General features: G+C 36.6%; 1 protein-coding gene across 2 annotated transcripts in view; it reads right to left on the reverse strand.

Annotated features, from left to right (window-relative positions):
* LOC136852532 (uncharacterized) overlaps window positions 1-18,539 on the reverse strand; it is an 89,233-nt gene that overhangs the window by 17,672 nt on the left and 53,022 nt on the right. For both annotated transcript variants that reach the window (XM_067127269.1, XM_067127260.1), the window contains exons 5-7: window positions 16,616-16,820; window positions 7,540-7,656; window positions 2,122-2,225 (exon numbers count right to left, since the gene is read on the reverse strand). In XM_067127269.1, coding sequence (XP_066983370.1) covers window positions 2,122-2,225; window positions 7,540-7,656; window positions 16,616-16,820 — 426 coding nt within the window. The remainder of the gene's footprint in view (window positions 1-2,121; window positions 2,226-7,539; window positions 7,657-16,615; window positions 16,821-18,539) is intronic.

An 18,539-nucleotide genomic window follows, 5' to 3' on the forward strand; every position in this document is an offset into this window, starting at 1 on the left:
TTCTGTTTTGCCACAGGCTGTTATTACTGCTGTCCTTGTTCTTTTATATATCACTTCAATCAACCTTCTCTCTTATTACTCCCTCTTCTCTCTTAACCTCTGATGAACCTGGTGCTTGGATTTTCTTCACCTTGCCTATAACTTTCTTTACTTCCATAGATTGTATCTCAATTACCTGCCCATCCATCCTCCTCTCTGTCATTTTCTATCTTAAAAAGATCCTTATAGTAGCCTAGCCATCTATGTTTTATGTCATCATCCTTCAGCACAGTTTTTCTTTCTCTGTTTTTGATAACACCTGACTGGCCCAGATCTTGTTTTGCTTTTTCTTGCATTTGATATTCTGTAATTACACTATTGCTTTCACCTTCCTTTGTTCCTAGCCTAATATTCAACCTCTGAAACTCTTCCATGGCTATGTTTAATATTTTCTTAGTCTCTCCTGCCTTCTTCTTTATATCACTCCTAAGCAGTATCCCTGAGAGCCCTACACTTTTACTTTATTAAATCTTATACTTCTCTGTTTTATTTAACTATCACTTTTCTTCCCCTTTTAATACCCTATAGTTATTTGTATGCCCAACTCCTTCCCTGGCACCTTTTACACATATTGTTTTCATATTATTCCATTTTCAAAATTACCCAATTCCCTTGTCTCTTGAATTTCTCCCCACTTGGTGCCTTTCTCTTTTATACCTCTTATATTGTTCACACTGTTCTCCTTTAATATACCATATTTTAATTCCTGATCTCTTTAACCTCTTCTCTGGCTTTCTACATCTGATCTATATATCCATCACTAGCAGACTATGTTGTTTCACATATGCCTTAACAAGAATTACTTTACAATTTATTACACTGCTTTCATCTTCTCTCCTAACTGTACAATAATCTATCTGGCTCTATATTCACCACTCCCAGGTTACTGAAAGGGAATCTGCCTACACAAACCAGATGCTCATAGAGACTACTTCAAAAGTATGTGCCATTTCCAGTACATACTCTATCTTCATTCCTTACTCCAAATGCTTGGCCCCCATGAGCTACCTCATATCCATGTCTACTCTTTCCAACTCTTACCACCCATATCTGCTCCTAGGATTATTTTCTCCCTATCCTTACCATTCTAATCCCTGTTTCCAGTTCTTTCCTAAACATTTCTGCCTCTTGCTGCTGACATTATCAATAGCTTCACCTGCTAGCAAAACTACTATTATAAGACTATCACTAACTTTTCACTTCCACCACTTTATCTTTCAACTCATTACTGTCTACAGCTCCTACTCCATTTCTTCCTATCAGTGCCCACAATAATACAGCTTAAACCTAACATCTACTCTTTCACCTAGTCTCTTGTACACATAAAACTAAAACCTTTATCACCCTCCTCTCCATCACATCAATTTCTCTTAACCTTCCTGTCAGGGCACTAACATTCCATGATCCTACTTTCAGTCTGTCTGATTACTTCTTGGATACCTGGAGTACTGGGTATACATGGGCCCCACCACCTGACACCAAGAACCTCTTGAATATTTCTGTTTTGTCTGCAGATGAAATGCCAGTGACAAAGTAGTCAGTGAGGGCACCCATCTACAGGTCTAGACAAGACACTGCTTGTACCAATGCCATTGCTATGGAGTCCAAGACATTGGCCTCTGAGGAGCTGAGATAGAAGCCCTCCTGACAGTGTCTCTCATGGGGGAGGTAGTCTGTCAATTGGCAGACTGACACATCCAACTAAAAAAGCAAAGCCTACACATCCTCCAGCCTATAGAACCTCTGCTGGCATGAAACTGGTGGCTGGGGAGGTCGGGGTCTGCTCAATCTGCTGAAGGCAAGTGAACTCCCAGACCCACAAACCAGGAAATTCCCCTTCCCAAAAACACTGCAATCACAGCAATCTGACTGACATTTTCACTGCTGGAGCAGTGCCCAAAATTCCACACCGAAGTTGAGACTGTGGGCAGGTTGAAAGCTGAGGTTGCCTCCCTGAGATTATTACCTTTACAAATGAACAAAATAACCTCCTGAAAAAATATTTTCATAATAAGACTAAATGAAACTAACATAAATAAGGAACCATGTTTTAAAGTATGTATAAAAATTCCATTAACTTACCTGTAAATACCTATGTGAACCCCTTGTGACAAAAAACACTGTCCCACCTCCACATACTTCAGGAACCGGGTTTTTAAAAAGATCCTTCTTAGCAATCAGAATACCTGGAAGGAAGAAGTATTTTTACCATTAACTACAGTATATAGTACATTTCAAGAAGAAAAAAATTCAACATTATGGAAGTTTACAAGCCTGTACAATCACTTAAAATATTTAACACCCAAAATACATTCCTTTTTTCCAACTACCAATATGTAGCTCCAGAGAAATGGCCTACATTCATTGCCATATTCATAATTTCACTGCTATATTGTGAATTAGCAGCTTTTTGCAACTAAAGGGTAGGTTTTTTAACTGCATATCAAACCCTACACACACTGCACTGCTCATCTTTACCTTACATGCACTATCACTCTTCCTTGAAATTAGGCCTTTTCATTTCACTGCCTTTTTTATCAGTTCATCTATCAAACACCATCAAGTCTTTCCCGTAACACTTCTGAAATATTATTTTCACCAACCTACCATCCTCTATTTTTTCTGTAGGATATTATTATTATTATTATTATTATTATTATTATTATTATTATTATTATTATTATTATTATAATTATAATTATAATTTGGCTGCAGACCCTCTTTCAAACAGGTTTTATTGAATATTATTGCTGCTTCAGCTGTATTTATTTTGTAGAAGACTTCTTCTATTTTCCTTATTGCAGACTTCTCTTCATTGGAAGAGAAGTCCGCAATAAGGAAAATAGAAAAAGTCTTCTACAAAATAAATGCAGCTGAAGCAGCAATAATATTCAATAAAACCTATAGTTATAATTATAATTATTATTAATTATTAAATAATTATTAATTAATTATTATTATTATTATTATCATTATTATTATCACTATTATTATTATTATTCAGCAGATGATTCCTATTCATATGGAACAAGCTTGAAATTCAAGATTCCAAAGAATATGGTGTTCATTTGAAAGAAATAACAGATGGTAATAAGAAATACAAAAAGAATAGATCAGTTATTAGAAAAAAAACAAATTAACAACTTAATAAATATAGATGTAATTGTAATTACAAAATACAAGGAGATTGCTTTAGGGCAGTAATGCATTGCATCTTTGCCTGAACTTTGAGGCTCCAATTGCACAACATCCTCAGGGAGACTGTTCCACAGTCCAACGGTGTGAGGAATAAAGGACCTCTGGAACTGAGAAGTTCTACAGTGAGGCACATTTACTGTATACTGGTGCTACTGTTCAGCAAGTCTGGCAGCTCTGGGTAGGAAAGAGTATCAGGGATCAATTGTGAACGTGAAAGATCTCTGTTAACATACAACTTGCAAAAATTTGACAAACAAGAGACCATCCATCAACAGTCCAAGTCATAACAGCTAATGTTAAGAAACAGAAACTTACCACCACAAACCACTCACTCTAAATGAGACAAATCTCTGGCAGAGGCAGACATCCACGCCGGAGAATGGTATTCTAGTTAAGGAAGGACAAATGCCCTAAAACAGGTTGCACTGATTTTATTACTGCCATAATAAGATGTGATTCAAAAGTTATACTAAATGTAGTTAAAGTTTCAAATTCATTCAGCAGAGTCCCATCCACCTGAAGGGGAGGATGAAGGGGGAAAATTAGTACAAGATCTACTAGTCAACAGTGGTTTTGTTTTACTGGAGGTCAGTCTCATACCCCACTGACTACACCATTCACTGATCTGCTCCATGTCATGACTAAGACTAACTGCAGCTTCACTTCTCTTAAGTGGAGACTTTACTACGCCCACAAATGTCGCATCACTAGCATAACAAACAATCTTGTTTTCCAGGCCAACAACCATATCACTTGTATACACTAAAAATAAAAGTGGACCAAGAACACTACCCTGTGGAACTCCAGACACAACAGGCCTTGGTTCACTAAAGACCCCATCAATAGCAACTCACTGCTGCTACCTGTAAGGAAATTTTTAAGTAATCCTAAAACAGCAACTCACTTCTGCTACCTGTAAGGAAATTTTGAGGTAATCCTAAAAAATATTCCCCAACTCCAAGATTCTTAAGTTCAAACCATCTAACAACACTATGGTGCATCTTTTCACCTAGACTAACAATTTTACCATTTTTTGTACTTCTCAATTCACACCATTGACACACCTCCACCCCAATCCCACCCATCATATCCTATGCTAAAAGTTATTTCAATTGCTTCTAAGTATTTTTTATTTGCATTTCGTCAAACATTCTTGTCTTGACATTGCATTGCAAGTCTTTTCCAAATCTTTCCCATACACCCGGCTATCTCCCTTGCTTCACCTATACTGTCTTTTACTTCTTCCTTCCTTCTATCATTATTTATCACAAGTATTCCCAAACACTTACACTTATCATATTAACATTCACTGCTCCACCTAACTAGTTTTCATTTACCATAATCTTACTCTTGACGGACGATCTCGTTTGTCACTTTTTCATAAGTTGTATTTTAACAGATCTTTCACATTCACATTGCAAGTCTTTTCCAAATCTTTCCCATACACCCGGCTATCTCCCTTGCTTCACCTATACTGTCTTTTACTTCTTCCTTCTTTCTATTATTATTTATCACATGTATTCCCAAACACTTACACTTATCATATTAACATTCACTGCTCCATCTAACTAGTTTTCATTTATCATAATCTTACTCTTGCAAACTTAACTTCAAGTTTCCCTTCTTTGCACACACTTTAAAACTTACTAGTCTCTGCAGTTTTTCTTCCCTATCCCAAATCAGTATTGTATCATCTACAAACATTGATCTCTGCACATAACACATTTTTTATCCCACAATTTTGCCCCCATAACAACATTTTTTTTTTTATTTCACACATTACTCCATCCTGAAAAGTATTAAAACAATCATGGACAAAACACAAACTTGTCTGAGAGCCACTTTCACACCAAACCAGTCCCTCTTCCATCTAAATATTCTAATACATGCTTTGTTTCCATCACAAAACTTCTAATTGCTCTTAGCAAGTTACAGTCTACAACTGTACATTGTATATTCCCCCCCCCCAACCCCCAACACTCCATAATATATTTCTATCACTCCTGTCATAAACTTTTCCTAGCACTTTCAAACTTGTCACATAAATATTTCAAAACAACAACTTGACCAACAAATCCTCTTCCCTTTCTATACTCAAAACTATTCTTCCTCTATCAATCATCCTCTCATTTGTCTATTTTCTCAATCAAGGGACTATCATACAAATTCTCTGTTATATACTTATTAACATTATGCCCCTATAATTCTTACAGTCTTCTCTGTTAACTTACTTATTTACGATGGAACAAACATTCCTCTCATTCCTCTGAGACCTTTCCCCTCACCCAAACATACCTTACATACCCTGGTCAAATACTCAATTACACCGTAACCACTGTAAAGTAAGCACCTCACCTAAAATCCTATCAACTCTTCGTGTTTTCATTCTTACGCCTCTTAACTGTCTTTTTTCACATCCACACCAGTCATTTACAAAAGCATTTTTAAGCTTATACTAACCACTTCTACACTTGAGTCAATCAGCTGAGCTTACATTCTGTCTTAAACAGTAAACAAACCTTCAAATACTCATTCCATTAATATAATTCTGCATTCTCCTTAGACAGAATCATGCCAGTTGCATGTATCAATCACAGATTCACTTACTCATTAACTTTTTTCTCTGTATTTACTTCCCCACAGAACAATGTGTTTTCTCCCTTTAATACATTCTCTTATTTACCCCTCTATTTTTACTGCTTTATTTCTTTTTTCCTACTCCTCAATTTCTCCTTGGAGATAGTATAATGGCTTCTCATTTTTTTTTACATAAATTGCTCATCTCCCAGTTTTACCACTTTATTTTATTCCTTCTTTGGGTCCTCTATACCCACAAATGCTCCCTGCTTGAACTATGCAAACTTATAAACTTCTTCAATTTCCATGTCTTATATGCTATTCTTACTTCCCTTACACCTAGTTCACATCTTAATTACAGTACCATCACATTTTCACCCAATCCTCTCAACTATCTCTTCTACATTTTGCTTGAACAACTAATGATCAAATATAACACCATCCACTCTTCACATCATTACATTCATCATCTTTCCTCTATTCTGTACTACCACATCTAACAAAATCTCATTATTTTCTCTTTCCCAAGCATAATTAACACACACATCGTGTCAGCAAATGCTGCACGAAAGTTAGGTATTGTACGAAAGGCCTCATATATTTATAACAGTGATAAATTAATGCAACTCGTTTTAGGTCATTTGTCCTTCCTTTACAAGAATGCTGTTCTCTGGTATGGATGTCTGCTTCTACCAGAGATTTATCTCTTTTATATAGAGTGGTTCATGGTGGTAGGTTTCTGTTTCCTAATAGCAGCAGTTATGGCTTGGATCATCGACGGATGATCTCGTCTGTCACTTTTTCATAAGTTGTATTTTAACAGATCTTTCACATTCACAATTGATCCCTGATCATCTCTTCCTGCCAAGAGCAACCAGATTTGCTGAGCAGCAACACCAATATGCAGTAGATGTAGAACTTCTCAGTTCCAGAAGTCCTTTATTCCTCACACCGTTGGACTATGGAATAGTCTCCCTGAAGATGTTGTGCAATTGGAACTTCAGGAGTTCAAGCAAAGACGCAATGCATTACTACCCTGATACTATTCTCCTTGCTTTTTAATATATTTTTATCTTTTATCTATTTATTAATTAATTTTTCTTGTTATAAGCACAATATATTCTTTCTGTATTTCCCTCTATCTCTTCTTACTTCTTCCTAATGAACAACATATTCTATGGAAGCTTGAATTTCAAGTCGATGGCCCCTGTGGGCTTATTCCATATGAAAAGGGTTCAACTTCTCAATAATAATAGTAATAATAACAATAATATGTGCTGGAGCAGGTGCAGGAACACATGCAGATTCCAAATACAGTAGTTCATTTTCTAAGTTTCATGCCCCTTGGTTACATCTTCAGGGACATCTATAATTAAAATGACTGAACATTAGTGGTAGTGTTTTTGAATGAATGCAAGTAAATAAATATACACAAAATCTATGCCCAATTACATTTAAAGAATACATAAAAATATGGGAATAAAAATTGCACAAAACCAAATAAGACAATAAGTAAAATTACAAACACAGTAAAAGCTCTCTTGGGAATAAACACCAACCATTCAAACCACAAGTAAGAAACATACTTAAAATTCACATAAACCAGCATACCCAAGAACTCAAAGTACAGATGACCAAAGCTGGCAACAGACACAGTTTGGTAACTATCTTCTTGGTTAGAGATATTACTTTAAAAAATGGACACACTTCTATTCAAGATCTTACCTGGTGTTTGAACCCCACCAAGGAACTTGTGTATTGAAAAGAATACTGCATCCTTACATGCTAGCCCCAAGGAATCATCTACTATGACTGGGTTCACCTTCAACTCAACATAAGGAGCTGCAAAAAAAGAAAGGCTTATTATAATACATTTTTAAATTAAGACATACATACAGGATGTTAAAAATCAAGTGTTATCTATTGTTAACACTTGGATATTCAGAGCTTCATTGTCATCAGTATCAATACTTTGTTATATTTCTTAATCTTCAATTTCCTTTCTATAAACTTCTTTCTTATGTGTTAAATTTCTCTCTTTCTCTTATATATTTATTTGCACTTATTTTCACAACTTTCCTACCATCCTAAGTATAGTTAGGTCTTCATTAATGAGGAAGTCTACAGTATAAAATAATTCATCTATAATGTACCAGTTCACTTATATTACTGGCTTAAAGTTTAATCAACTGCCAACCAACTGGCTGATACCATAATTGCAAACAAACTACATACATACTCGAAGGTTCAGCTCATGTACAATGGAGTGACTGTTGCTTGCACTGTATCAGTATGCGCTGGTTTTTTTTCCTTCATACTTCCTTTGGCATAAGCTTTTGTTATTTGGCTGCAGAATAAAAGGAGCAACCCTGGGTTAGCTAAGTCCCTCTTCTTCAGGACATTATTTATCACTGGATAGATCATCCAGATATTCAGTATAGAGGCTCTCCCTAATGAGGCAAGTAACCTCTTAGCTTTTGCTATGTTATTAGGATCCTCCATAGCATTCACTGAAGTTAGCTGATGGCCAACCACACCCATTCTTGACAACTGGCAACCACTAACTTTTCTCAAGAACAATCACCCGCCATGGTCGTTTCTGCAAGGGTTAGGATATCTGCTAGTTCAAGAAGATCAACTGAAGGATCTCTTGCTAATTTTACCACTCATGGAATCTGCTGGATTTTGCAGCGGGGAGAAGGAATATCTGAGGTGCTGCCAATGGCTTTTCTATCAGAGCTTTCATAGTAACACCTTGCATCCTGTTCCTTACTTCAACCAAAATGACTGACTGTTTTCAATGTTTTTAATGGAAAACAGTCATAAATGACATCACAGTGACCAATGTGGGTAACTGGTAAATTCTCTCACCTCCAATCTTTGTTCAGTTATAAGCCTAGTTCAAAAATCTCTATTCAAAGTCAAGATTCTCAAATGGAGGTTCCAACTAGGGCTTCAGTTCACTTACCCCAGTTAAATAAGTTGAAGATATTAACTTTCAGTTTCAAATTATTTCAAATTACATCAAACAATTATTAACCACAGCATACCAATGTCTTCAAACTTTAAAGTGCTGTCATACAACTGTTTTCTCTTTCCAACCATTTTATATCAGTCAACAACTTTTATATAAGTTTCATTCCTCTTACCTGCAATTCAACTCTTTGGAGAGAAACACTATTTACTTAATTTCAAAACAGGTACTGACTATTCTTTCTCAACAGTATCACTGTGAGAGGAAGCTAAGAAAGGACAGACATCACTCACCCCTCTGAGGTCCTATATGTATAGGTTTGGATTTGTGCAGTCCAAACAGTTTAACTACCATTTCAAATCCAATGTTTTTATCTTATGTAAATATTTTTCATACAATCCCATTAATCATAGGATACCTTATTCTGAATAGAACTTGTCCAAGTCACGCTATTATCCTGAAAAGAAAAGCGTCCACTGCTATTGGCAGGCCTACTACTGTTATGCCACTCTCCACATCCAAACTAATTCCACTGTAAGAATGCAGCATCAGCATCTCAGCAGAGCTCTCCCAGAGTGTCTTTGTATTTTCACATTTTTTATGCCAGCTTTCTTGCATGCTAAGTTTTTCCCACCTCTAGCTTTCCTTTTCTATTTTTCTCTTCCTGGATTTGTGGTGTTATTTAGTAGTAGTAGTAGTAGTGTGTGTGTGTGTGTGTGTGTGTGTGTGTGGAATTGGCTTGCTTCAGTGATAATTCTTTCTTTACATTTCACGATAACCACTTACTTATTGTAATATTTAAATTGTTCAGTGCAAGGCCGTGGAGTTCTAAGTGTACAATTTTCTGAAAACTTCCTAATTTTCCTGAGAGGTTCTACCTCTATTCTTGGTGTTTGGGGTTTTAATATAAAAATGGTGGTATCACCTTTTTGAATTTGGCCTTGATGGAGAGAATGGATTCATTATAAAGAACATCAAAGGGTGTATGGCTATACAGTACTTCTACCACCAGATTATCTCTACTGGTTCCTCACATCAGTCATAAATTAGGGCTATGCTACAGGAGACACTAATATTCAGTTTGTACATGTCTAAGCCTCAGGGTCCAGCATGGTGGAGGAATGATAAGTACACTGGATGCAGTTAAATGTATTACCAGCAGATGGCTCAAAGGAGTAATGAAATGCTTGTCTTATTGTCTTAAAAAGACTAGGTATGTTTTAGGTTTTGAACACATTGTTTAAAAGCTGCAGACCACATAACAAGGGTCATGATGGGGAGAGACAAATTTATAATAGTTACAGAAATGGGCAAAAAATGGTATTTCACAGCGTTAATTTAAAACCTGAAGATGCTCATTTTGCTATATGTTTTTGGGGCTGAAGTTAACTAGGAAGGCTTTTAATGTATTTCTAGCATCATCTCCTTACAAACCAATTAATGAACTTGCCATAGGAAGCTTCTTCTTAATTTCTCATCCATCCAGCTACAAATCTCCCCTAACTCTGCATCAATGTCTCTTGTGTGCTGGAAACTCCTCCAAAGACTTCAGTGAAGCTTTTGTATCTTGACAAGCTTAAGGCCTATTACTTTTACAAGCAATATCACAATTTGATGGATTAAAAAAGTTTTCCCACTGTAAATTTACTGATCCTGCTCCAACTGAAGAATGTAGCCATTTGTTCATGATCTTTACCCAGTGGATCATTTTCCTTAATTGCTAAACATGTGAGGGAGATACTGAAGTACCATAATTTGTAGTTCTGAACAGTTTAATATTATTAATACCATCCCCTATGCAAGGTTGTACTCCATTTGGTCTACAGATTTTCAATCCCTTGAAGATAGGAGGGGTAGAAACTATCATGCCATTTTTCTAGAAATATCCATCTCCCCTTTACCACAGTAACCTTGTAACTTTCTCCTTAGATCCCAAAGTTGCTATCAGGCTGCTAAATGTATAAACCTAAATCCTGTTTGTGTTGCAAAAGTGTTGGAATGATGAGTAACATGCTCACGTTCCAACAGATGCAGTGTGATCTGTAGCTAAGTCCTGCTGATCTTGCCTATTAGCAATACAGGAGTCAGACTACTGCAAAAGCTGTGGTGGAGCAACTTTCCAGACCACTAGAATTTCCCAAGTTGCTGAAATGCATTAACTACAAGTCATGCAACTGGCTAACCAGTGTGCTGCTTGACCTACATGGTCCAGGTAAGTAAGAAGTGTTGGTGGGATTGGCAGGGCATTGGCATCTGCTTGGTCAGACCAAACAAAGGAAGGATATATACACAGAGGATTTCCCAACTGTAAAATACAGTAAACCCCCATTTTCGCAGTCTCATGATTCACAGACTCACCTATTCACGGATTTCTCTATGGAACATATATACGCTTTATTCGCTGAAAATTTGCCCATTCACGGTAATTTTCACTGAGAAATATTCACTAATTACAATATTTTCATATCATTTTCATGACTAAATGCACTTTTTGTAATAAAACTACTAAAATACTCAGGTACCCAGGTAGTGCTGAGACGACAATCGATTTTTATGATGGGGTAAGCAATTAATATTGATACAACAATATTTATAGGATATTTTAAAATTTTGAGCAAGCGCAGGCAGCAGCATACAATCAGGCAGTAAGAGAGATCAAATTACAACAGACTAACTTCTTTTTCTCCATCTCTTTCCATCTTCTAGTTAAAAAAGTAAAAGAAAATGATAAAAGTATCGTTAATAACATTATACTCTTGCGTAAATGCGTACAGCCATAAACAACCGAACGAGAAACTGTTGTTTGGCTTACAACCGAATTGGATAACAACAGCTGTTTTGCTTGTATTTCAACCATCATATAGCAAACAAAGTTATAGTACAAATGACATTAAGTAGAGTAGGACTGATATAGTGTTTATTCAGTATGGATAAAAGATTGGCAAGGTAATATACTGCTAAATTTAAGCTGCAAGTTGTAGCTGAAGCTGAGAAAACAATGTTCAAGCTGCTAACGACTATAAATTATCGTGCATCGGCAACATGGATGAAACTCGACCATAATCAAAATCGGAGAGAAAGTATTTTAATCAAAACTACTGGGCATGAAAGAACACATATTACTGTACTGATATTTTTACACCAATGAACGATAGAGATGTAAAGCATGTATTATGATGAAATCAAGTGAAAATAGCGAACGGAATCTTGGTTTTTTTTTACACAAAACAAACATAGAAGCCAACGTCATCTATTAAAAAAAAATAGTTAACTTAATTTCACAATGAGATATATTTAAGTTATATTTCGAGTTAAAAACACTTCGTATATCGAAAAACAACCTTGCCCCAAATAAATAAAGTATCTAGAGATTCATTTACGCTAACCAGAAGCAAGAAAAGTGCTCTGAACTGAGTTAAATACAGTGAAATAAGCTCACCGCATAATTGATTTCCAAACCAAAACACTGATCGCTATGATCACAATTTACAATATAAAAGCAATACAGTAAACCCCCCATATTTGCAGTCTCACGATTTGCGGACTCACCTATTCACGCATTTCTCTGCGGAACATATTTACACATTATTCGTGGAAAATTCGTCCATTCACAGTATTTTTCACTGAGAAATATTCACTAATTACTGTATTTTCACATCATTTTCATGACTAAATGCACTTTTTGTGATAAAACTATTAAAATACTCAGATATAAGCATTTTTAGCGAGTTTTTTTTTTTTTTTTTGTGTTTGAACAATCAAAATAGTCAATTCTAAGTGTTTTTAGAGGGCTTTTAAGTACTTATGATTTTAGCTATTTGGTGGGGAGGGGGGTGCTACGCATCCCCGCGAATATAGGGGGTTTACTATATAAGAATGTACAGGCAGTCCCCAATTTACAACTGCTCCGGCTTACAACGTTCTGAGGTTACAACACTTTTCAAATATATTCATCAAAAGTTATTTCCCGGTTTATGACACGTGTTCTGGGGTTACGATGCGTTGTATGCCGATCCGACGGAAGAAATATGGCTCCAAAACAGCAGAATAATCAAAATTTGGAGGTTTTTTGATGAAAAAGTCAATTAAAATGCAGTTTACATAATTTTTAATACACCCAAAGCATTTAAAGTATGGTTTTCTTAGGATTTTTGACGATTTTCGATGATTTTTGGTTTACGACGCGGCATAAAAATGGAACCCCATCGTAAACTGGGACTGCCTGTATACAATATTATTGGATACAGTGAATTAAAGCATAACATTTTAAAGATCCAATGAAAAGATGCATATCTGCTAGGTTGATGTCTGTACAATGCAATATTATGTGAACACAGAGTACAGTATAATGTAGGCTAGGCTACCATATATGTATACGATATACCATAGAGTAGGCTAAGCTAATTCTTGTTTGTTATTCAATTTCTCTTTGTACTGAATTACTATATCATAAAGCCACTCTGCATGAACCTCCAGAATTAGCTGATATTAATAATTACTATACTGTGTATGTATAGAGTATACTTTATAGTGTATGCTAGGCTACCATATATGTATACATGGTACTGAATACCCTAGTGTAGGCTAGGCTATATTTGAGATACATTTTTTCCAACAAACGATGGGTTTTTTGGAACCTAACCCTATCTTAAGCAGGATAATACCTCTGTAAGCATTTTTAGTTTTTTTTGTGTGTGTTTGAACTATCAAAATAGGCAGTTCTAAGTGTTTTTAGAAGGGTTCTACGTATTCGCAGATTTTAGCTATTCACTGGGGGCATGGTAAGCATCCCCCGTGAATACGGGGAGTTTACTGTATATTACTTAGCTTCCAGGCTGGTGGGCTGACCCCTTTCGAGTTTCATCTTCCTTTCATAAACCTTGAAAAATCTTGACTTTACTAACCTCTGCCCAACAGAATATCTCCAATGCTAGCTGACAGAAAGAGGTTCAGGTCTTGTTCCTCCCTGGTTCCTAAGGTAAGATGCTGTGATGTGGCTGTCTGCAAAAACTCTTGACAAATTTGCCTATACCAACTTTATAAATAAATTGACAAACCAAAAAAACTACCATCAATTCCAGCAGGTTCATGTGCTTCCTGTCCACACCTGATGGGTCTACCTGCAGGGAGTAGGCCTCAGCATCTTCTGGGGTATAATATCTCCACTGCTGAGGCAGCTAGGACAGGTGACCAGAGGAGAGGATGTTCTAAGGTCCACAGATCAGAAAGTCCAGAATGGCCCTTGCAAGTGGAGACCAGGGAAGCCAAAATGATGGCGACAAGTCTGGGGTTTTGGAGTCCTCTTCATTTCCTCAAGCCTGCTTTGGTTAAAGAACCCTCCAGTCCTATAGGATTCACCACCATCCAACCACAACAGAGAAAGATGTAGCAGCTAGACCATACAACATGTCTAGAGTGAGCCTTTGGCACAGAGTAATGACCTGAAGGTATCGAACAAAACTGAACACTGTCACCTTCTCTGCTGTCTGACCTACAGCCTGTGGGAAAAAACATCCAGGACAGCCCTGCTACGTGATCTAGGTGAGCAGGCATGCACCCTACCTGTTTTGTGGAGTAGTCCTAGACCACAACAGTCTAGGCAAGCACCAGCCAAGGACACTATGGGATAGGGTCAGGCTGAGCACAAGAGTATGGTCAAGCTTGCAGGGTTCCATGGACCATTAACAGTTCCAAGGAATTGGAACATCTTCACTTTGTACTTCCAGAGAAGTACGAGCATAAGAAGAATCAGTCAATCTTCTTCTGAGAAGACCAAGCAGGCAAGGAGGAATGAGTGAATCCATGCACTGGTGGTTGGTCACAATCAGTCTCATAATCAATCCACCCTCTTCACCCACAGTCACCTGTTTCCATGAACAGGTGCAGATATTTTCATCACTCTCATAATGAAAGTGACATCCCAAGAAAACTCCCTAGCCGTCTTGCAGAGGGCTGACTTCCAAGTCTCCTTCTCACACTTCCACCAGTCTAGAAAGTGGGAAGATGAGGTTGACCTTGGACCTCTAACCTCTCCCAGGACCAATAAAGACAAAAATGGGAAGGAAGGCAATTGCAGGAGCAGCCAGTCCCAAAGCAGCTGAGTGAGCACATAGAGAGCAGAGCAGAGAATAATTGATATCTAGAGATTAAAATAAAATAACAAGGTAAACTAAACTGGAAATAACAATGAAACTGAATCACACTTGTACTTTCCTCTGTGATGCAAATTTCTTACTGCTACCTACCTACCTTCCATTTGTTGAGCGATAGCATAACAGAGAAGCATGGATACATCAAAATTTTATAAGACAAATTTACATACAAAATATAAAGTACTAAACTGGCAGACGAAAACAAATCATCATTAATACAATCATGCTTGAGTGAGAAAACTGAAGGCACTAATATCTCAATTTCTTTATGTCACAATAGTGCAGATATGAAACAAAGTGCATTAAGAAAATTAAAAGATTTTTATCAAACGATAACAGGAATTAAAATGAGTTAAATAATCCAAGCTACCGAAGCAAGCTGGGGAAAATTTTCATGCTGTGTTCACAAGATACAAAACATGCAAAGAATGATGGGTCAGTTGCTAAGTACAGGCGGTCCCCGGTTGACGACGGGGAAAATTAACCGAAAATTTTTATCGGAAAATCGTCGAAAATCGTCAAAATCATAAGAAAAATTACTTTTAATGCTCTGGGTGCATTGAAAACGATGTAAACTGCATTATTATTGAGTTTTACATCAAAAAACCTTCAAATTATGATTATTCTGCCGTTTTGGGGCCATATTTCTTCGGATCGCTGTGTGTCGTAAGATACAAAATAATTTCTGATGAATATATTTGGGTAACCTCGAAGTTGAACTATCTAAACGGGGACTGCCTGTATTCTATATTCAAGACAATAGAAAATGTATTACTAATGGAATTAAACACTGTGAATAAGGCTTATTATAACTGATGGGTTTGCCACAAAATAAATTACCTTTTATGACTGAGCGACACTGAGGATCAGAGAGCTGCATTTAGTGTATTAAAGGAATAATGCACATATTACTATGCCTCATCTAAAATGAAAAAATTAAGTTTCCATGTCATTTTCTGGTAGTCTATTTCTTTTCATCATAACAGTGTTGTGTAATTTTCTCATGAAATTAATTGGTCTTTCTCTTATATGTAAGCACAGAAATATGGGCACCTTTAGATCTTATAATGCAAATATCCACACTGCAGCACTGAGACTCTCCAGGTTTTATATAAGAATTTGCAGTAAACTTTACACTGACCAATATCTTCACTAACAATTATGGTGTTTCCACTTTTCATACTTTTTTTCCAAATATCAAGCTTCCATTCCAAATCACCTGTGATATAACCATTCTTTGTGATCATTACAAGTTATTTCCCTTCTGATACAAAGCTCACTGAATGTATGGAGTAAACCTAGGCTAGGCTGTTATGAAATTCTATATAGTAGTCTGAGCAATCTTTTACCATCTTAACTATACAGTAGCTAAATAAAGGGTAATAAAACTTAATCTAATTAAAGATGAAAAAGCAGTATTAATACACATGAAGCAATAAACACACTACTGTATATGTTAGTTCTTCCAATAATCATTTGTAAAACAAGGACTTTACTGCTACAAAGTACCAGCCCACAATAATTCAAGGGGTTACTCCAACTAATCAAACAAAATAATGAAGAGTTGCCTACTTGAAGTTCCTTTGCCTGAATTAAGGATATTAATAAGAGAACACATCAGTTTGCATGGGAATATTGGCACATTACAAAAGGGTATGCAATTAAACACACTTACCAGCAGTAGCATAATCCCAGAATGCAAGAGCACCGTACTTATGCAAAAGTGTTGTTATTTTAATGTCATCTACAACAACACCTGTTACATTACTTGCAGCTGTGAAACAGCCAATGAGATGTCGAGCGCCCTGGTGGTGTTTCAATGTTTCTTCAAGGTGATCAAGGTCTATGTCACCTATAGAGTTTTCTCGTATCCTGATAACCTATTTTAAAAGAGATATATATCTTATAATCAACTAAAATTATAAAATGAAGTTTTCAGAAGAAAAAACTTAAGACGACAACATTCATTATATAAATTCAGTTTTGAAAATAAAAAACTTCTACATTCTTATATATATAATTCAATTATGGAAAACAATCATAGGTGCCTGGCAAAGAAACTACAGAATTAATTTATCAAGCAATACCAGCCTTTATGGCAAGTGTGACTGAATTGCCTCCACACAAACAGCCAGGCTGAAATTATCACTGAAACTGTTCTAATTTTTTTTATGTACCTATTTGAGGCCATACGCCTTGCCACTACCACACTTATGATGTACAAGGCTGCACTGCTGAAGCCCTTGTTCAATGGGCATGACTCCAAAATTATAGTCTTAGTTCCATCCTCTGGTTCTTTGCACTTCAAAGACCTGGTCCTGTAAGATATCCTATTTTCTTGTCCTTAACTGAGGTCTTCAACTCCTTTTGTCTCCTACATTCAGTGGTCCCAACATAACCATAACCCATGCACTCCAAAAGGCAGCCTTCATGAGCATCTTAGTATCATGAGCCTGGATCAGTGAACTTGGCTCTCTTAGGTGGGGACAATACTTCTTACCCACATGACTAGCCATCACTTGCTGCTGATACCTGGCCTGTCACTCCTGGCCAAGAATGAGGACCTGATGAAGAGGAAATCCTTGTTCTTTTGGAACCCAGCATTACACAAGACATTTTGCCTGGTCCAGTCACTTCAAGTTTACCTAGATGTCACAGATTTCTTCCCAGATGCTCCTCTTTTCTTACAACCTACCACTAACAACAGCTCTCACTACAAGGGCTGAGAATGATCTTAGTGGCCAGCATTCCTCCTCTAATTAAAATGATGTCAAGAAGGTGGCACCTTGTTGGCTTTCTTCAGAAACATTTGTTTTGAAGAAGCTTCTGAGTTTACGAGGTGGTCATCAGAGATAGTGTTCCTCAAGCATTACTACCATAAGATTGAATTTCAACTACAATGTACAGTAATTGGAACTTCAAAAGTTCAAGCGAAGATACAGTGCATTACTGCCCTAATACAATTTTCCTTGTAATTTTAATAATGTAATTATATTTTTATCTATTTATTTTATTAATTTATTATTATTTTTAAATAAGTGATCTATTCTTCACTTCTGTATTTCCCATTACCTTCTATTACTTCTTGCTAATGAACACCATATTTTCTGGAAGATTTAATTTCAAATCAATGGCCCCTGTGAGCTTGTTCCATATGAACAGGGTTCATCTTTTGAATAAAAATAATAATAATAGTATGTTTATAGGTAGAAAGGGAAATCCCAGCCTCATAGGCCCCCCTAGCAGAAAGCAAGGTGGGCCCCCAATGTTGTGGTACATTAGCTATTTCTAAAACAGAATGGTTATCCTACATCTCATCCCCGCATGGTTAGTTTCTTTACCCCACCTTATTTTATGTTAATACCTCAGAGGAATCCTGAATAAATGGGTTTCGCTTCTTAGGAACTAGACCATTCTGTCACCTGTTGATTTCTTTTACATGCTCCCTTGAGGACAAAAAGCTGCTATGCTCAAGAAATCAGGTTTTAATGCATAAAAAATCTATTTTTGATAGCCAACGTGAGTCCTCACACCCACCCACACTCCCTGACAAAACGACTCAGTTATTCTTGGTGGAGGCCTCCTTTCACAGAACTAGT

The sequence above is a fragment of the Macrobrachium rosenbergii genome, chromosome 3, assembly GCF_040412425.1.
Source record: "Macrobrachium rosenbergii isolate ZJJX-2024 chromosome 3, ASM4041242v1, whole genome shotgun sequence".
Taxonomy (NCBI): Eukaryota; Metazoa; Arthropoda; class Malacostraca; order Decapoda; family Palaemonidae; genus Macrobrachium; species Macrobrachium rosenbergii.